This window comes from Castor canadensis, chromosome 3 (genome assembly GCF_047511655.1).
Source record: "Castor canadensis chromosome 3, mCasCan1.hap1v2, whole genome shotgun sequence".
NCBI lineage: Eukaryota > Metazoa > Chordata > Mammalia > Rodentia > Castoridae > Castor > Castor canadensis.
In genome coordinates, this window is record NC_133388.1 from 196,374,038 (window position 1) to 196,395,396 (window position 21,359).

The 21,359-nt window shown below is 49.2% G+C and overlaps 1 protein-coding gene across 2 annotated transcripts in view; it reads right to left on the reverse strand.

Annotated features, from left to right (window-relative positions):
- Ago2 (argonaute RISC catalytic component 2) overlaps nucleotides 1–21,359 on the reverse strand; it is a 90,635-nt gene that overhangs the window by 36,595 nt on the left and 32,681 nt on the right. Inside the window, exons 1-3 of one of the 2 annotated variants that reach the window (XM_074069282.1) lie at nucleotides 13,718–14,035; nucleotides 13,248–13,443; nucleotides 3,002–3,122 (exon numbers count right to left, since the gene is read on the reverse strand). In XM_074069282.1, the coding sequence (XP_073925383.1) occupies nucleotides 3,002–3,122; nucleotides 13,248–13,443; nucleotides 13,718–13,817 (417 nt within the window). In that variant the 5' untranslated portion in view covers nucleotides 13,818–14,035. Of the gene's footprint in view, nucleotides 1–3,001; nucleotides 3,123–13,247; nucleotides 13,444–13,717; nucleotides 14,036–21,359 lie in introns of those variants that run through there. The other variant, XM_020157031.2, reaches the window with a different exon arrangement.

The following is a 21,359-nucleotide window of genomic DNA, read 5'->3' on the forward strand; positions in this document are numbered from 1 at the left end:
CAAATGCAGTTGCACTGTTAAGGATATTCTAGTCCTGCCTCCTCACAGCCCAGGCTCGCCAACGCTGTCTGCCAGTCACAGCATCTAGAGAGATGTGCAGGGGCCTAGGAGGGGAGCTCCATGATCGCTGAAGAGCAGGACTCGTCTGTGTCTAGGCTGCTGTACATACCCCAGGACCCTTCGGTGTCTGAGTCCCAATCACACAACACCCAAGGGCTCCACGTGAAAGCGCAGCTCTGTGGCCCCTATGGTCTGACCTTTGGCTCCACCAGGCCCCTTTTACACATGACAGGACTGGCAGTAAGCCAGCCCACACACAGCATCCATGCCCACCATGGAGGGCACCTGTTTGAAAATCCTTGAAGTGACAGAAACTGTGTACATTACCTGGGAGACAGCAACATAGAGAGGTAGCTGCGTCTCAGGCATCCCTGCCCATAGCTCAGCTGTGGGGCCCTGCCCCCGCCGCCAGTGAAGGAGCCACAGCACCAGCACAAGTTGGGCATTGCCAGGACTGTCCTGGGCCCCAGAGAATGTGTCACACCCACTGTGCCTGCCAGGCTTGGTCAGAGCAGGAGCTGCAGGACTCCCTGCCTCCTTTCCAGAGGGGGGTGTGTAGGTCATGCCCTATTTCACTGTGCCAGGAAAGCTGCTATCTAAAGGTCTTCTGTAACTTTGTATAGCAACCCACCTTCTGGAAAAGTCACTGACCCTCCAAACACCTGGTATCAAAACCAGTGTGAGCCAGTGCATGTGTGTGGTGTCCTGGGAGCCCAGAGACACCCTGATAGGTGATGGGACAAGTCTAGGGTGGAAGTCCAATCAGGGCTAAGCAACATGTCCTGAACACACAGATGCCTGAACAAATGCCGTGGGGACCTCCTGTGAAGTCCATGACCCCTCCACCGCCTCCCCTCCCTAAGTCTCCAGTATGGAAGATCAGCCCTGCATGGCCAGGACTGGGCCTCATGGTTAATGGACACCTTCATTCCAGGTCAGCAGGCACCTGCAGGTGCACCTGTGGCTGGCCCCCATATAGCTAAGCTGCGAAAAAAGAGATGGACGGGCAGGAGAGCCAGGTAATTCACTGGCAGTAGATCCCATCCGTGGCTGTGCTCCCCTGCAATAAAACTGCTTCTAGGCAGTCAGGGTGTGTCATCATCTGAACTGTGCCTCTAATTTCCATCTAAGGAGGGGACACTCACTGGTCTCTGACCAGGGAGGCTGCCAACCTCCCGTGAGCACTGGAAGGGGGAGACCCAGGCTCGAGAGCTATGCACGACATGCATCATGCTGTACTTCTGAGAAAAGGGGCCCAGGAATTAAGCCCCACTTTTTGAGCAACTTGCATGGCTCCATAGCTCTCTAGGACTCAAGCTTGCTATCTGACAAAAGGACAAGGATGGTTACGGTTCAATTAGGATGCCAAGCACCCACTAGGTTTCATGAAGTACTGCTGCGGACACTGGGCTTCTCCAGAATGCTCTGGACACAGTCTAGGATAGGGACGGTTCCTGCAGGCAGGATCTGCCAGGTGCTTACCACCCCCATGAATGGGACAGAGAGCTGACAGACCTCACTACTCACCCTGAGGTATGGGGACTGGCCAGAGCTGATGAGAGGAGCAGAGCCTCCAGCCTGGAAGAGAAAGCCTGCCCTGGAACAGAGGCCCAGGAGCACACCACACATGACAAAGATGGAGTGCCCTGAGTGGGTGTGTGCCTGGTGTGTCTCCTATCACAACTGCTCCATTTTGCACGAAAGGCGGTTGCAGGCTTGGAAGGGGAGGTGGCTTGCCCTAGACCCTATCACTAGGAAGGGCAAACCCAGGCCTGTGCTGTTTGTTTCCACCATAACATGTCTCGAATTTGAGCACCAGACTTCCACATTCCTTAAGGGAGACTCTTCCATGCTCCTCCCAGTGTCTAATTATAAATACGTATGAACAAAACTGTGAACAAGCTCCTTATGCTTTTCTTTCTTATATAACTTTAAACAAAAACAAATGTGCAAATGAAACACAAACCTCTAAGATTAATGAACCTCACATTTGTAGCATGCTCATCTGCAAAGGGTGATTCGCACCCCATCCTGGAAATCACTCTTGCTTGGAACCCATTGCCCATCACTCTGGGAGGCAACGACAACACACGCACCACTGGTGACTGCAGGAATCACCACGTCGTACAGAGCTATGTATGGCCACCAGGCCTTCACCCCACCCCAATGCATGTCTCTCTTGCCAGCGTAGCAACATGGAGCAGAGCCAGTGGGTGTTGAGCCCACCTGTACCTGCTAGATACAGACTGGTGGAAAGAAACGAAGTTGCTTATTCATTCTAGGATTACTGTGCAAACGCAAAAGCCCAAACATTTCATGCCTGTAGAAAATGTGCAGCTCTGCTACCTCTCCTAAAATATATCCCTGCCAGCAGCACGAGACCCCGAGACTATCCTCCCTCTCAGGAACCCCTGGCTCAAGGTGAGAAGTATGTGGGGCATTGTTTTTTCCTTGAGTTTGTTACAGATGCATGAGCATCACTTCTGACCCGGTCTCTGCACCTCCTCTACTTACAAACATCCCCACTATCACCCTGGAACACACAGATGTTAAAGGATGGTACCAAGAAGTGACAACTTCTAGGAAGAAATTTTTATTGCTTTTTAAATAAAACCAGGATAAGAATAGTAAGAAAGGTCAACATTTTAATATAACGACCACTCCAGGTTGACTAATTATCCACGTTCTGATGTCAGATAAGGTGCTGGCTTCAGCAGCATACTCACCCCCCACACCTGTGGGAGCATGTGTCTCCACAGACCTGACAGGTGGTGTTTGTGGCTTGCATTTGGAGAGGAAGGGTAATGGTCTATGTGTGTTTTCTGCACAATCATTGCAAACCATACCATGTGGAAGGCAGTTTCTACGGACCTTGGATGAAGCACACAGCCAGTTAGCTGCCCTTTTCTCCCAGGGGAAACAGCACTGCATCTGACCTTACCTTGTCCCTCCCAATCGGAAGGGGCATGGCCGTGTACAGATTCTTTCTTCCATCAAACACTGGTTTCCGATCCCCAAAGATCTGTGTTTTAAAGTGCTGGACCATGTGTTCCACTATTTCCCTGAAACAAAACCAGAATTCAGGCAAAATGTCAGTAAAATCAGGGGAAGGGCCTATAGGGATGGCATGTTTTTGTAGAATCTGAGCTTCCTTTTTAGTGACAGGACTTCTCAATCCACCCAGGACCCTAAGTGGGTTCATGCTATTCACTGGGCATGCAAACGAGGGAGAACTTCCTAACAGGTGACACGCGACAGGTGACAGGGACTCCTGGAGTACTGAAGAGTGGCGCTGATGAGTCTCCTTCTAGAGTGGGAGACAGATACCTCATACCTCTTCCATGGAGCTGCAGGCCCCCACACTGCACAAACTATGCTGTCACGATGACATGGTCAGTAGCGTCACTGTGGGCCTATGTGACAGGCTTGGCCTTTGGTGCCCCTAGGATCCCTAGAAGAATGTGCCTGGGTGTTGCTGCCCCTTCCAACTGGGCTACAGCATGAAGGACTTGAACTTGACTCAAAGCCCAATCCAGACTGACCCAGCTGGCCCAGCCAAACCACAGCCCACCTGCAGAGCCATGGGTGTAACACGGAGGGCTGTTGCTGTAAGCAACTGAGATTTTCGTGCTACTGGCTTCTTGGGCACTAGCGCAGCAGAAACCTGATGACTACCAAGAAGTTATTCTGTTGCTCCACACTGCAGTGAACTGGAGCCTCTCCGTACCCCACACCATCTCCCAGCAGAGTCATCCAGAGTACACTCTACCAATGGCTGTGGCGGCCTGACTCTCCAGCTGGTTCTGAGGCTTGGGACTAGCACCCAACACCTGTCTGTGCCTCCATCTTTCCAGATCTTTCTTCTCCTGGCATCTCCTTCCTGACCACTGCAGCTCAGTTCGCCAGTGACCTGTCTCTCACACACAAGAGCCTCAATCCTGCCTGCCCGGGAGGTCCTGGTGAGGAAAAGATGCTCAGAGGCTGTGGTAAAGAGAGAGGGCCGATGCTGCCAGCGTGGAAGATGGGAGGACGTCTGAAAGATTCCTGCTTGAGGTCAGATGTGCAGAGCAGTGGTTTTCAAGGCAGAGCCTTGGTCATCCCTCGGGAAGCAGCAATCTAGCAACTGTTCCATTTCCTTCCCAGAACAGGAGGCAGGCTGGCTCGGAAGGAGATACTGCTTACCAAAACCCACTTTACCCGACTGACGTTCAACTAGCCACAGATAAGTCTCCAGAGGGCCAGCCAAGCTCGCCCCCAGCATGGGCAGCCTGGTCAGTGCCCCCGGAAGTCTCCTGGCAACATCTTGCAGGCTAGGTCAGCTGCACCTGACAAGAGACACCCTCTCAAGGATAGCAGGCACACTTTGCCTTTGGAGGCTGGTGTATTTGATGGAACCAACAGAGTTACCCTAAAATGTTACTTTCAAATACCAAGGATAGAGGCCAGCCAGTGCACTCGGAGCAAGCTGTGAATGAGCCTGGCAGAGCTGAGATGTGTCAGAGGTGTACTGCAGAGCTGGAGCAGGCAGACAAGCAGGCTCAGAACAGACCCGTGCATGGAGGGACAGCTCACATATCCAGAAGCGGAAGAAATGAACAGCAGACACTTTCTAGCAACCAGGTATCAGTCTTCAGGGGAAGAATGCAAGCCCATGCCACATGGAACATCATCCATGTCAATGCTTACTGTCCCGAGGCCAGCTCAGCTCTTGAGTGTGACCCAGCTCAGATACCATCTTGTGGTTGGTGCCATGGCAGGAGTCAGAGCTAACCCATCCTGATCACCCAGCACCTGGCACTGTGGTAGGCATACAGCAGCACATACTAGAAGGAAGCCATTCACTCTTGACACTGTCCCAAGGGGCCACAAGGCGCTCCCACCAAGGGGCCAGCAGACAGTCCCGCCCACCAAGAGAGCCCTTTGATCCACGTGGCTCCAAGGCTGCTTCCCCCGGGAGAAAGATGCTTAGTTGTTGTGGCAGGGTGACGATTCAGCTGCCCAGTTCTGTAATGGCAACTGCCCTGTATAAGCCCAGCCAACTCCCATGTACTCGCCCAGGAACTCTGTTCTTTCTTTTTGTTAAATCATGGTAAGGTCTAGGTTAGCATAAAATTCGTGGTTCTACCACCCAGGTGCATGGTCAGTGGCATCAGCGCATTCCTGCAGGTGTGCATCTTTCACTGTCACCTATTCCCAGCACTTTCTTATCTTCCCAAACCCAACCCCAGCACCCCTCACCTCTAGTTCCCTCCCTCCCCCAGCCCCTCTGCCTATTCCTAAGCAGAGCAGCTGCAGAGAAACACCTGGGAGGAACCCTGAGGGTCGCTATTCCTGGAGTCCCCAGTTTGCATCTTCGTTACATCAGGAAGGCAAGGGGCTGCATAACATCAGCATGGCTCCCCAGAGGAAACCCTGCACTGGAAATACGCACAGGCTTAGCCCCTGACCTTACTCAGACAGCAAGAACCCTAAGAGCACCATCCATGTTCTGTCAGCCTCATGCACCCTTAGTATTGGCCAGGGTGGTCCCTACACTAAACCAGAGTCAGGCCAACAATGACAAACCCACTGGCACTTATTCTCTGTCATGAACTAGATACCTGGCACTGTTATACCCATTTTATACATGGGACACCGAGGCACAAAGCCACCTGCACAGGCAAGGGCAGCATGAGAGGCAAGCCAGGCCCTCTCTCCAAGTGGCCTGCCTGCTCCTCGCCCCTACGGGAGCCGCCCTGTGGTAACTGGGACATAATCACTAACCCAGTGAAGGCAACAGGCTCCCCATCAGCTTGATGTACTTTTCCCCATTGTTCTGAAAGTTTCTCTTTCAAGAAAGTCATTCTTTCTTTAAGTTGTAATTATGCTGGGTTTTTGTCAATGCATTCTCATTGTAAGACCAAGTTAAGAGTCTACTGGGACTGCCTCCTCTTCCCAATCCCTTCTCAGAGCACGCTTATATGTTCAACCCACTGAACAAATCCTATGTGGCTTACAGATCTTTCCTGTCACTGTATACAGTGTTGCCACACAGCCTACAAATATGGACTTCATCTTATACTCCAATACCTTACTAAAAGCCACTCTGAACCCCACGTCACTGATGCTGATGGGTCACAAAGAATCCCACAGAATATTCATTTAACCATATCATTTATTTAACCATTCTCTACCAATGAGCTTTTTTTCTTTTTTCTTTTCGGCCATTACAATATTGTAGTTAATATCCTGTACAGACTCCTGTGAGACAAGCCTTGTGCTCTCAGGCAAAGGTAGGCTTAGTTATGTTGGATGACCATCTCTGTGTCACAGACACACTGACACCTCCCGAGTCAAGGGCTGGTCTTACAGGAACTCCTACCCAAGGCATCACCCAGCACAAGGGTGAGTGACCTGCTGGAGACTGAGGCAAACAGGGGTCAATGAAGCACCCCATAGGTAACAGAGGTGACAGTTTCTCCTCAGGGCCTTCAGTGAAGGCTCAATGTTAAGTTAGCATGTACCACGTGCATGACATGAGGTTTTGGGATCACCATCCTTGTTTTTAGAGAGGGTGCAGTGTGGCAGGAGAAAGGCACAGGTGCAGAGATGGGGTGTGGCCACCAAGGCAGAGCTGTGCTAACTTAGCACTGTTTTCCTCTTCCTTGTGCCCACCACTGCCAGGCTGAGCTTGGGTGCCATCGCCCATGGAGCATTCTGCTCCACTCCGGACAGGTGTGTATCCAGGGACATGCTGCCACCACACAACAGCATAAATGGTGGCTGGCAGCAAAATCCAGAGGCTGGCACATGGATTTTGCTTTGTGTTTAGTTTTGGTGGCGCATGGGTTTGAACTCAGGGCCTTACACCTGCTAGACAGGCATGCCTACCATGTGGATTTTGCTGGCACAAAACTGCTGCTTCCAACCCCTGCTGCCTTGCTTTGCCCACCGGACTCTTGAGACTGAGCCTTGCCTGATATACACCAGACCCAACAGTCAGGTGGCGAAGAGCATTAATATCCGGGGACTTAACAAGGCAGCAACTCTCACTGTCTCCAAACCTGATGGCCTGCTCACGCCCACCTCTGGGTATCCCTAAGCACAGGTAACATTGCACCTCACGGAGCTGACACTAGCAGGACTGGAGCAGTAGAGGCTGCAGACATCCCGTGCCAATCACCATTGCCTTCTGACCCAGACACAAGACCCTCGCCACGTGCTACTTTTGGCAAAGGTATCCTGCACACTGTGAGGCTGGCACAACAAAGCCTAACTACCAACACACCAGACCAAAGCCCTGAAGCACGCCTGCCTTTTTCCATCCACAATAGATACTGAGAGTACAGCTCAGGTCACAGAGATGCAGGTTTCCATCCCAGGAAAGCAGAAAGTAAACCAACACACCCATGTGTGGAGTCACAGCCCAACAACAAACCAGACACTTGGAAAGATCTGGGTGAAGAAAGCTGTCTAATCTAGCTGTGCCTAGTGTCTGCAGAAACAGTCTTCTTAGGAAGTATATGTGAAAGGCTCTCCTGTAACTCTCCATGCATTCTGGGCACAGTGAACAAATCCAGCTGTGCAGTTGGACAGGTAAAGAAACTGCATCCCTCAGACACTCATTCCCTCATTCCTTCTCTCCCAGAGGGTGCAACCAGGATGACATACTGTAGCAAGGAGTGCCATGTCCCCAGGGAATAGCGTGCCCAGGCCACTGCTCTCCCACGAGGTAAGTGGTTTTTCACGTACCCTCTTGCCACAAGCATTTGTAAAGGAGGAGGAAACAAGCTGGGTGTCGGTGGTTCCCGTCTGTAATCCCAGCTACTTGGGAGGCTGTGATGGGGACGATCAAGGTTCAAGGCTGGCCCAGGCAAATAGTTTGAGAGACCCTATCTCCAAAATAACCAGAGCAAAATGGACTGGCAGTGTGGAACAAACAGTAGAGCGCCTGCTTTGCCAGAGCAAGGCCCTGAATTCAAACTCCAATCCCAAAAAAAAATTAAAAAAAAAAGAAAAGAAAAGAAAAGAATGAGCAAAGAGGAGACAGGTGGTTTGGGCTTTGAAACCAGGCTGGTGCTGCGAGGAAGAGGCAGTTAGGCCCCATGTTCCAGCACCCCAGCCCTGCAGCAATTTCCAAACCACAAGCAGGGGTTGGGAGCACTGCACAGCAATGGTCCTGCCAGCCCAAGAGACAAAAGTGGAGCCCAGGGCCGCAGAAAAGGCGCAAATTTCTAGGACAGAGAGCCAGAAAAGACAGCAACTAGATTCCTTCAACACGCCGTTCACAACGTCCAACAAACAAACAGTCTGTGTGGGAGTAAATGAGAAAGACAACATGTCATCTGTCATCTGAGGGAGGGCTGTCACGAAGCAGACCATGAGATGACCCACGGGGTGTAACTGGCACAGCCAGCTGCAGCAATGCTAAACAGCTCTCGACACAAAGACGGTCGAGGTGGTCCAGGGAAAGTGATAAGTGAACAGAGGGATGCCATCCGAGAACGTAAAGCTGTGAGGGAGAAAAGAAAGAAAAAGAAAGAAAAGAAAGAAAGAAAAGAAAGAAAAGAAAGAAAAGAAAGAAAAGAAAGAAAAGAAAGAAAAGAAAGAAAAGAAAGAAAAGAAAGAAAGAAAGAAAGAAAGAAAGAAAGAAAGAAAGAAAGAAAGAAAGAAAGAAAGAAAGAAAGAAAGAAAGAAAGAAAGAAATGGAGATTCTGGAACTGAAAAGAACAGCAGCTACATGAAGAAAAGTCACCAAACAGTCACAATAACAGGCTAAAAAAAGACAAAGTGTTCTTAAAGACAATGCATTTTAAAAAAAGGAGGGAGGGTGGCTTTGATTTAAATCACAGCCTCACTGTCCTGAAGTCAGCATCAAATGGATTGACATGCATGGAATGGCAATTCTGGAAAAAAGAAAATGGGGCAGAGAAAAAATGTGAAGAAACAAAGGCCCAGTATTTCCCCATTTATCATGAGAGACTACAACATACAAATCCAAGAAACAACAAATCCCAAAACTTAACTTTCAACAAAAAGGCAGAAATTGTATGATGGTGGGTACAATTCCCCACAACTCAAAAAGAAAAGAAATTAGGTAAAGCAAGACCCAACTAAAAAAGACCCAACTATATGACGTCTACCAGAGACACACTGAAATACAGTAATGGGAAATATAAATAAAACAGTAAGGTAAAAAATGTTCTCAAACTCACTTTTAAATAAGAATTATCAGATAAGAGGGTCAATTTATCACTAAGACACAAGTATAGATAGATGTGTATGTACCCATTAACAGAGCTTCAAAACACATGACACATAAACAGAAAATACCAAAGGAAGGGACAAGCCAGGCAGCGGTGGCTCACACCTGTAATCCCAGCTACTCAGGAGGCAGAGATCAGGAGGATCCTGGTTCGAAGTCCCTAAGACCCTATGTCAAAAAAACGTATCTTATAAAAAGAGGCTATTGGACTGGCTCACACGTGTAGGCCTCGAGTTCAAGCCCCAGTAATGCAAAAAAATAAAAAATAAAAGAAATAAACAAATCCACATGATACTTACACAAAAAAATTGAAGGTAAAAGAGTTAAAAAAAAAGTTGAGCTAATACTATCAACCAAATTACCAGACAGGCTCCCAACAACGCACCCGGCCACACTGGCCAGTCCAGAGCACAGCCTCTTCTGAGCAGGGCTGCTCATCCAGAGAATGCACAGGCTTGGCCAGAACACAGTCCCAAGAGTTCAAGAGACCAGAATCATGGAGTTCTGCTGTGACCACCAAGGTCACAGAAATCAATGACAGTGGCATATTTCAAAAATCCCCAAATAGGCTGGAGGCGTGGCTCAGGTGGGAGTGCCTGCCTAGCAAACACAAGGGTCGAGTGAAAACCCCAAGCACTATCAAAGAACACTAAAAACAAAACATTCACAAAAAGAAAGCAAAACCCACATCTATAAACCCACGATAAAGAAATCACCAAGGAAAATGAGATAATATTTAACTGAATGAAAATCAAACAAGATATACCAAAACTTGCATGTGACAGCTAAGACCAGGCTTAGAGGGAAACTTACATCTTAAATGTTCAAAACTCACAGTGAACAGAAGCAAGAAAATAATAAAGATCAGAACAGAAAAACAGAAGGAAAAAACCCAACAAAGTAATAAAAAGTTGGTTCTGTGAAAAGATGAGTAAATTGAAAACCCATAGCATACCTGATTGAAGAAAGAAAAGGGTAAACATGAATTTAAAATGTGTGCACTGGTCCTAGGGGCTTTCACTACAGGCCCTGCAGACATTAAAGCAATACTATGGGGGCATGCTCAAGGGGTAGAATGCCTGCCTAGCCAAGCAAGGGCAAGGCCCTGAGTTCAAACCCCAGTACCACCAAAAAAGCACTATAACCTCTGTGCCAATAAATCCAGTAACTTAGAGGAAGAGAGCTGAATCCTTGCAGACACAACTACCCAAACTGACACAAAATGAAATAGAAAAAGCTGAATAGCCTGATATTTGATAAAGTAATTCAATTGTATGGAATATTTCCTACAAAGAAAATTCTAGGCGAAATAGCTTCAATGACAAATTCAGTCAACACGTAAGGAAGAAATTACACAAACGTTACATTTTACAATTTCAGTATATACAGGAGGGAACACCTTGAAGCTTACTTAATTATGCTACATAACCCTGACAACAAAACCTGGCAAGAGAAGAAAATCACAGATCAGAGTCCAAACACACACAGGCTCTCAAACACTAACGAGTTCAACCCAGCACTACACTGAATACACCACGACTCTCAGAAATGCACAGTTGATCTAACAACCAGGAAAAAACATCACAACTGACCACATTAGTAAGAATAAAGTGGAAGTATGATCTACTCAACAGATGCAGGAAAAAAATTCGGCAGAATTAGCTTGGTGTTGGGGTGAGTCTTGGTAACTAGGGTGGAAGCTCCCTCAACCTAGACAGGTCTCTGAACATCCCACAGCATTGCATCTTACAAACCAGACAGGACCGGGGCAGGGATGCCCACGTGTACCTCCCTTAGTCAACATTCTAGTGGGCTTCCAACCCACAGCATTAAGGCGAGCAAAAAAAAACCCAAATGCATGCTAAGCAGGAGAAAAGTGAAATCATCTTCACTCAAAAGTAATGAAAACAATAGGAACATCACTACTGAGACCCCCATTCACATAAACATAAAACTCACCCACTAAGAGTGTGTAATTCAGGGGCTGAAAGTGGGGCTCAAGTGTTATGTGCCTGTCTAATCCCAGCAACACCCCCCCCCCAAAAAAAAGAGTATATAATTCAGCTGGATGTGAAGATAGGAGGATGGCGGTTCAAGGCCAGCCTATCAAAGAGTTAGTGAGACCACATCTCAACAAGCAAGCCAGGTGTGGTGGCGCACATCTGTAACCCCAGCTACACAGGAGGCACAGGTAGGAGGACTGCAGTCCAGGTCAGCCCCAGGCAAAAAACTTGAGATCCTATCTGAGCAGTAACTAAAAGCAAAAGGACCGGGGGCAGGGCTCATGTGGCAGAGCGCCTGCCTAGCAAGTGCAAGGCCCTAAGTTCAAATTCTGAGTTTTACAACCATCACCCCCCAAAAAAGCTCCTTACTCCTTAGCTGTCATGCCTGCTCCTAAAAATACAATTTTACACAATTACAACAGCATCAAAGAACATGACATACTTTAGGTTCAGAGCAACCACAATTGTAAAATACCAATGGGCTTTTGGTAGGAAATGACCACTTGTTTCTATTTATTTTTCTATCTTAAAAGTTTTACTTATTTAGTTTTTGGAAAAGCAAAGGATCTAGACTAGCTGAAAAAATTCTGAAGGGCAAATCTGGGGACTCAGCTATCAAGCCTTGCCATAACCTACAGTTAAGAGATTAGGACACAGCTCTGGGGTAGAGCATGAGCCGATATGCACAAGGCATATCGGGTTCCAGTCCCGGCACCACAAAACAGACCTACAGTTAACAAGAAGAAGAAAACAGGAGAATGGTTTTACAGCCTCTGTAGGCATAGACTTCCCAGGGTGGATACACAATCTAACAGACATTTCTAAAAACTTATAAATTTTACTTCAACAAAACTAAAAGCTTTGCCTGCAAAAAGACATGAAAAAGAAAGAGCAAACTTCAGGGAGGAAACAGTCCCAAAACCGAGACTTGCATCTATAATCTATCAAACACACCTATAAATCAATGAGGACAAATACATGAAAAACAGACACTTTGCTAGAAATAACAGGGTGCTCTTTAATATGTGAATATAACACATAAACGTAAGCACACAAAAAGGTGCTAAACTATTCAGTTAGCACCTTTCTTTTCGGGAAAAGAAAATTAAAGTTATAATGAGAAATGATTCCACGCCCAGCCAAGTAGCCAAAATCACAAAAGACTGACCATGGCTAATGCTATGAGGCCACGGGCTGATGGAGACAAAGGGAACAGCAGGTCTGGGCACCTCTTGAACAGGTTCACAGATAGTGAACCACCCCCCCCACACACACACGCACACACACTTGCCCATACCTGTGGACTGGGCAGCTCTGCTCTTGGCTATTTAGCAAAGAGAAATGCAAGCAGTGTCCACAAAAGATGACAAAGCATTCACAGCACCTCTGCTCAAATGGCAAAAGCCTAGACCCCAGTATCTCAAAGGAAAATGAAAAAATAAATGACAAAACATACAATTTTCCTTACCAATAAAAATAAGCTACAATGTGCAGAATGATACAGCTGAGTTTCAAAACCTGCAGAATAAAGGAAGTCAGGACCACGGGGATACTAGCTCATTGCTTGGTTTGTATGGTCAGGAAAATAATCTATGGTAACAGAAATCAGAACCCTGTGTCACTTCAGGGTTGGGAGACTGTAGAAAAGGGTGATGTGTATACCCATCTGTCATTTCTCACTGAGGGCTGGGGGCAGGGCTCAAGTGGCAGAGCTCCTGTCTAGCCAGTACAGGACCCTATAACGCAAACCCTCATGGAGCTGGGGTAGTTATGTGTGTATTTCATTGTACTGAAATTATATCCCAATACAAAACCGTTTTCAAAAACAAATGCAACAGAAACCACGGGAAAGTCAGAGGATGTGTTGGTTAGTTTCAGATACTCAGTTTGCACACACAGACCAGCCACAATCAAAATTAATAAAGGATGGAACAGAATACCTGTTAACTCTCCTTGGGCATTTCTCTGGCTTGATATCCAATTCATAGTGATAGATGTCAATTTTGGGGATGTCCATTTCAAAGAAATTGGCCTGAAGTTTGATTGTTCTCCCAGAGGTCCCAAAGTCGGGCCGAGGTGGAGGCTTGAAGGCATATCCTTGGATGGGTGGTGGGGGCGGCGCAGGAGGCGCAAGCACTGGAAAACAGAGGGAGAAGTCCATTAGGAGGGACTGCACACTTGTTCCTTGGTGGCCTGAGCAGCTCCCAACCTTGCCACGCCCCTCGCACTTGAGCTCCACACCCCTCCAACTCGGCACGTCCACGCACATCTCCTGGGAGCTGCTCCTTCACTTTCCACTCCCCACCCCCCCACTTGCATAGACCACATCATCACAGGGACCCTCTGCATGTGTCCGTCTCTGATGGATCAGTGGCTTTTGACACTACCACTCCCTTTTTTCCCAAAGTACCTGCCTTGGCCCTCTCCTTGCTCTGGTCGGATCCTTGAGATAGTCTTCCTCTGTGCAGCCTTCTCCTGGAGGCCATCCTCTCTGTCCACCTTTTCTGCATGAACCCCCTCAGGGCTCCTTCCTACACTGCAGCACTATCAGTGGACGGGGGTCTGTTTCCAGGCACCACCAGGCTGGAGTGCCAGACCATCCTTGGTGCAAATGCCTCTGTGCCTCCCCAGGCCCTGGGCTGCACACAGATCTAGTCTCAGGCTTATGGTTCACGCACTAAGGACGTCCCCAGTCGTGACAATCAGCCTTTCACACTCTAGACCCTACACATCACAGCCCTGTCCTACAGTCTCAGACCCAGCGCAGGCATCTTTAGCCTCTCCCTCCATTTCCACTCACTGTAGTCCAGCCAGTGTAAATCTGCTATGCTGTGCCACCGTCTTGCTTGCTGTCCATCTACCCAGTTGGATAGGGCAGAGTAAGAACCCAGAAAAATTTGATCCACCCCTCCACCGATATTCCAGGAAGTTCAGACAGGTATGGGATGGTTCCAAACCACCCAGAAAATGTCCTCTGCAATAACTAAAGTCACCAAGGAGGATATTTAGGACATCCCCAGCCAAGAAAGTCCAACTTTCCTGACGTCAATGCTCACACACACACTAGGCCACACCTAGCCCATTCCGTGGCTTCAGCTGGCTATGTGGGGTACACAAAAGTGCTCAAACATCATGCACTCTTTTTGCCTTTGGCAACCACATCCTAAAATCCTCGTCTTTGCAACAAACCCAAACCATCTTTCCACAGAGGAGGCATCTCAACGTTAGCCCTATTACTGACTGCAGATGTGTCAAGAGTAAGCCTGGGCTGTCACACCCAAGTGCACTTCTGATCTGTGACTGCCTGTGAGGAACTGGAGGATGGAGTACTGTGAGGGACCAGCGGGGCAATCAGGGCCCACAGGACAAGCCTCGCCTGTGAGGACAGCGTCCCCATCTGTCCCCCTCCTTCACTACCAATCACTAAACTGACTCAGAAATTCAGTGAAAAGAAACATAAATTCAACTCAGATTCATAGGAATCCAGGTTGGGAAAGTACAAACTGAATTTAGTAAAAAAAAAACACAAATACTTGGTCAATGATAGACTACTTTTAATTTACACTCAAATGTCTTTGTTTCAAAACATAAACCCTCTACATTTAGAAAAAAAAATTCCAGGGATTCAGCTCAAGTGTAGAGCACTTATATAGCAAGCTTGAGGTCCTGGGTTCAATCCCCAGCACTAAATAAATAAATAAATAAATAAATAAAAAGAGCCCACATACTTTAATCCCTACTGACACCCACTGGAAACAAATACTGTACTGAAAAGTGCAGGCGAGCTGCTCGCACAGCATTCATGACCTATGAGAATGCAGAGAGTTCGTGACTTGATGTCATTTTTTTGTGTGTGTGTTCAGTGAGAAAATGAATATGCTTAAAAGGCTACGAATCTCACACCAAGTTATGCCACCCAGAAGCTTTCAGTTCTCTCTGCACTGTGCTACCGTGACTCCGGAGATGACACACTTACAGATCTTTAACACACGTGTACCCTTCAGCAGCACCCTTCCCATGCCCCAAAGACACAGAAATGACCCATGTTCTCCAGCAGCTCTGGGTTCGCAACCCAGCAACAGAAGGCAGTTTCCTCACTTCTTATTAGCGCAGCAGGCCACATGGGGCTCTTCCACCACAGACCCTTACGAAGGCACTTAGATAGAAGGTAGACAGTTAAGTCACACAGGTTAGCCTCTCAGGAAACGTCCAGGCACATGCTCTCCACACCCAGGAAAATAATCCCCTTTTGCTGGGCAGGTCTCAATTTATGAAGCGCTTCTGGGTACTGCCAACCTGAACCTGGCCAGCCCAGGGCAAAGGGTTTGCCACCAAAAGTGAAGCATCCACAAAAGCACCTCGCAGGTGGAGTGCATGGCCCAGGTTCCCCCAACCTGGACAGGTCCTCATTACCCAGACCCGATGGCACAACCCAGGTCTACTTCTCAGGTCAACCCTATTGTCCCATGGAGCCTCCCAGAAAGTCACATTCCTTCCCACGACAAACCGCAGTCTAGCCTATGCTGCCAACATGAGGGCATAAAAGCAGTGTGGGGAAGGGAAAGCCGTATATGCATAAAGTGTGGGGTTCCACAGTGCTTCTTGGGGAGCAATGAAACTACTGACACTTCACCAGAAGGCACATGGAATATAGGACCACAGGCAGAGGTGATGAACTCAGCCTTCCACCCTCCCCGGGAGGGGATCTTCTGAGTGATGTGAGCACTGGCATCGGAAGAGACCTTAGCCTCTTTTTATCACTCAGAGAGCCCCAAGTGTATGCTACCAAACCAAGCAGGAGGGGCACAACAAAACCCCTGGAGAGGCGGCAGCTTGCTCGGCAGAAGCACGCAGGGCTCTGGGGGGAGAGGCGCACACATGGAGCCTATGGTGGGAGCTGGCCATTCCTGGGATATGCAGACTCATGTGCCAAGGCAGAAATCACATGCCCTAAGATGTCAAGGAAAGATTTATAAGCACACACATGTCCACCATGTTTGACACAGATGGCCCTACAGGTTAATTCTAGTTTCACATACAAGTTCTCTCTGATGAACGATTAAGCCCAGATAATAGCCAGAGAGACAGAACTGGCACAAGGACCCACCCAGTCCCCGACTCTGGCCCTGCATCTAGGACAGCTAACATCAGATGGCTTTGCCCACTGAGGTTCCCCACAAGACCCCAAGACCCTGTCCCTAGAAACCCCACTCGCCTTCCTGCCCTGACCACAAGCAGCACAGACTCTCTACTCACCTGGCAACCAGTCACCTAGGCTCGTTTTAAATGTCCAGTTGTGTCTGCCTTAGCCCTGGAAGTCCTTGGGAAAGGGACAGCAGATCCTACTTTTCCACCCAGGAATCCAGACGGGGACTCAGCAGCTCAGGGAAGGGCAGTGCTGCCCCTCAGCCTTTTAATGACACAGCCCTTGGTTGGGGATCCCTCACTAGAATGGTTCCCTGGCAAGGAGACTCCCAAGGCCCAAATCCAGCATGGTGCCAAGGACAGAGCCAGCACTGGGTGTTTCTGACTTGCTGATCACTTAGCACATTTGTTTTAAGGTTCCATTTTTGGAGCCACATCTCAATAGTGAAAGGGAAACACTGTGAATAGCTTCCTGTATGAGCAACTGAGTGGAGGCATGGTTTGGTACACGTGGCACAAGTTAAAACCAAAAGTTTCAGTGTTCATAGCAGACACCAAGATGGGTGCCTATGAGAAAGTCTTCCATAGTAGGAGATGGCTCCTAAAAATCCCAGTGGGGTCACTGGGCTCCTCAGAGCAACTATGACACTTGCCCCTAAAGGCCGTTTCCCAGTGGCAACACCCTGCTCTCCAAGTAAGGATGAGGGGACAGCTGGCAAGCTCATTTCCCAAGTAGCCACGTGCCCTGGTCCTAATGATGCAAACATGTCAGCAGTGCTGACCACTGGGAGCATTTACTGTGCCACTGTGTTCAAGATGACCAGGGGACACAGAGGTGAGTGCCAGTGTCAAGAGGAGGAAAATGAGCCAAGTGTTGGTGCCTCCCACCTGTAATCCCAGCTACTCCAGAGGCAGAGATCAGAAGGATATTAGTTCAAAGTCAGCCTGGACAAACAGTTCACAAGATCCCATCTCAAAAATGTCCAACACAAAACAGGGCTGGCAGAGTGGCTCAAGTGGTAGAACAACTGCCTAGCAAGTGTGAGTCCTGAGTTCAAACCCCAGTGCCCCCTCCCCCCCCCCCGCCTGCAAAAAAAGAAGGGAAATCACACACAAGGTCCTGAGGCACGACCTGCAAGATACCTGTATGTGGGTCAGCCAACCTAGGGCACCCAAGGTCTCTAGCACAGGCCTGGTCCCAAGAGTCAGACACTGTCATCGTTGCTAGAAGGGCCACAGCTTCTTGCCTCGAAGCTGACTAGGTGTGCGAGAGTGGCCAGGTGGGCATGTGCCCCCACCATGTCCCCGTGGGTGTGCTACAGGTAGGTTTCAGCAAGGCCAGGGCCAGGCCCACCCTGGAGATCTTCCTGGTTTTAAACACAATCCAGTTTTCAGGTCCCTGGGAAAAGATGCCCAGGCCCTGCAGGAAACACGTTGTTGGGGACACAGGGCACCAGCTAAAACCTCACCACCCCCTTCTCTCCCACTGGGAACTGGAGGCCCAGGGTGGACATTCTGAGGTCATTTGCTCTACACACAGCCCTGGAATGAAGGCAGAGCTAATGCTTTCTGGGCTTGTTCCCCAAAGAAGCAGGAGGCAGTGCTGTGTGGAAGTGCCCAGCTCACTCCTCCCAAAGCAGTCAGGAAGTGGGTGGGGCAGTCGTCCCCTCTGCAACCTACTGCCTGGCTCCTCCCAGGGACAGGGAAGGTCACCTGCTGCCCTCCAAGAGAACACATGTGTTCTCTCGCTAAGGACGCACCAGAACTGGGAGCTAGAGTGGGGCTGCCCCATACAGCTTAGAGCTCTGCATGGCTCAGTGAGTTTTCCCAGTCAAGGAAAGGGGTCTTGTTTCCCCACCCATGGTGGAGATGTGATAAGGTGACTGCTGTCATGTACTGCAGCTTCTTCAACCCTGAAGATCAAAACTTACTACAGAAAACAGAAAGATCCAAAGCAAACAGAACTGCCTGAAATGCCAGTCCTCAGAAGCAAGCCCGGTAGAGGGCACTTTCCTGGGCACTCTGTCATGTCTGCATGTGGGCTGGCTTGGCACAAGGCAGTTGTATACACAGAACATTCTCCTAGCTTCTTTTAGCACTGCATTTCTTGTTCAGCCATTACCTTCCCACACTCACTCTGAGCAACAAAGATGCTGTGCTGAAGCCCTGTGGGAGCCTCTCCATCTCTGGCTGAGAAGGGGAACCTGCACCCACATTAGGGTGCTCAGAGGATACCATCCTGCAGTACTGAGCTCCCACCCTGCCCCAGCTCAATGCCACATGACACAGAAATGCAGGTGGCAAGATGGCACACGACCGCCCCTCCATCCTGCCATGCAAACACGACCTCCAGACATATCTGTACCCTGTGATCAGAAGCGTCTCAGACTCCAGGCTAACGGTCCCACTGACCAACTAATCTCTGAGTCTGTCCCTGGCCAGGGCAACCCCCATGCTGGAAGCCCCACTGCAGACCAGCCCACACCCATTGTTAGCACTACCCAGTACCTACCCAGCAGGAACCAGAGGCTGTAGCCTGTTCCAGCCTCCCTCCAGCCCCCTCACCCCAGCCCCACTACCCCTTGTACCACTGATCCACACCAAGGTTTTGAGATTTTCTTTTTTCATGTCCTGTGCTCCTTTGACAAACCAATGGACTCTCTGGCCCACCCCTCCCTTGGGATGAACACTTGCACAAAGCCTGGAGCCACATGCCGCTGCCAGGAAGGTTGGCAGCCCTCTCCATCCAGTACCGGTCCTGACTAAAGTACCCTGGTGGTGAGAAGCCCATCTAGCCTTTGCAAGACCAGAGAGGCCAACCCTGACAAAGGATCTTCATGTACCAATGGCTGTAGTTTTCACCCCAGGATCCATGCAAAGAACTAAAGGGGTCAGCAAACTTGAGCAGGGAACAAGGAACCAGAAAGGCAGTAGTCTATATGTGTCCTCACAGGGGGCCTCGCTGTCCCCATGTCACGCAACAGTCATTATCAATACTACAGGGTATTTCAGAGCACCTGCTGCTGGGCCTCGTAATCAGATGTCAGGTATTTGGCTGGCTGTTGTCGTGAGGGCCATATTTCAGGATGACAGGCTTTGTCCATCAACCTGTGTACTTTGTTTTGTCCTTGAAAAGCATTATTATAGAAACAGATCCCTTAGAAGTTCCTCAAGCTGATGTTTGAGAACCATCTCCTGTCAGAGCCAGAGTGCCTCCTCTCTAAAAGCACAAGTCAGTGTCTAGGCTCCCAAAACCGTCACCCAGACCTGCCTTCATTCCCAGCATCAAGGGGCAGGCAGGGCACTGTGTCACCTGTGGTACTAAGGCTGAAGCAGCCCTGGCAGGATACACCCTATAGGCCCAGCAGGGACTCTGCTGTCTCCATGGCTGCGCTGATGTGCGCAGAGTCCACAATTTACTGGCTGCCATGACAACCAGGCTCTCCTCCATCTGGCTCATCACCCAGGCGCCTGGGCACAGGTGAAGCTCAGAGGAGCTAGAATCAGAAAGCAGAAATCTCGGAGGCCTGATGCAACACCTGGATGTTATGCCCCAGCACGCAGCCTGCAGACCTGATGCTAGGTACTCAAGGCAAGGCTCCTCCGGGTCCTTGAGATGAGATATAAACCACCACCATCCCCCAACCCCAGTGGAGAAAGCACAGGGACACAAAGACGGGTGTTACTGTCCAGAGATATCCACTATTTTCTACAGACTTAAGCATGTGAAATTGAACTTCTAAAAACGACTGCTGAACATGTTAGGTAGTGGGCAGATTACAACTCACTGCGACCTCATCCCACCCCCACACAGCCAAGCTTTTATTAACCACCTTCTGTGCAATGAACACAGCGGAAATGTCGTTGCCACTGTATACCAGCACCAGGCTGAGGACCATGTCCTTGACCACAGATGACATGTGATAAATCAGAGCATGGAGCCAAAGTCACCTTGGAAACTGAGGGGAACTCAGCCTCCCCAACCTGCCCTGCGTCATCATCTCTACACAGCTTCCTGTCACCACCCTACCTGCAGACAGCACGCATACCACGTCTTAGTATGATTCACATGACCTTTAAAAAAGAGAAGGAGCTGCATGACTCTTCACTTCTGGGTGACTTAAGGCTCCTTAGAAAAATCAAAGCCATACAGAGTCTTTCACTAAGCCAGGAGCTTGGTTCTGACAGCAAGCCGGGGTCTGCAGCAGGGATGGAGGGGGCCCCAGATCTCTCATCCAGGAGGCAGACCCAGTCCCAGCACTGTGGGGAGAAGGGAACATTTCAGAGACTGCCACCCAAGTGACGTGAGGCAATCGTAAAGCCCTTGGGCTTTACAAAGCAAGCAGCATTTGAAGCCATGTACCCATCTTCCTTCTAGATCTGTTTTTATCTTATTAGGCATTGTCCAGAAATTAAGAAGACCACAGAAATAGCTCAGGGCTATTGAACTTCTGTGTCCACTGTGGGCCAAGCCAGACATGGACCCCGTCTCTTTTATGCCTCAAGTTGTCCCTGTAAGGGGGACATCCTGAGGCTTCAGAGTTGAGTGAGTTGTCTGGGTCTCCTGGTCAGACAATCACCAAGGGGACTGCCACCCAGGCCTGTGCTGCTAGTCTAAGCTCCAGACAGGGTGGATCCTGCATCAAAGAGCAGGTGCCATCAAGCAAGACCCAAGACATACAGTAACTTTCACCTGTCATCAACCCAGGAGAGTCTCACTCACAGCCACCCAGGTTGACTGAACTGCATTAAACACAGTCACAGCAGCTTTTATGGAGAAGTGAACAGGGAAATCTTTTGTGGAGAAGTGAACAGGGAAATCACACAGAATGTGTGGAAGAATGGAGCCAACATGTGCTTTCAGCTCAAGAGAGAACATGACGGCTACATGGCATCTTCAGCTAACT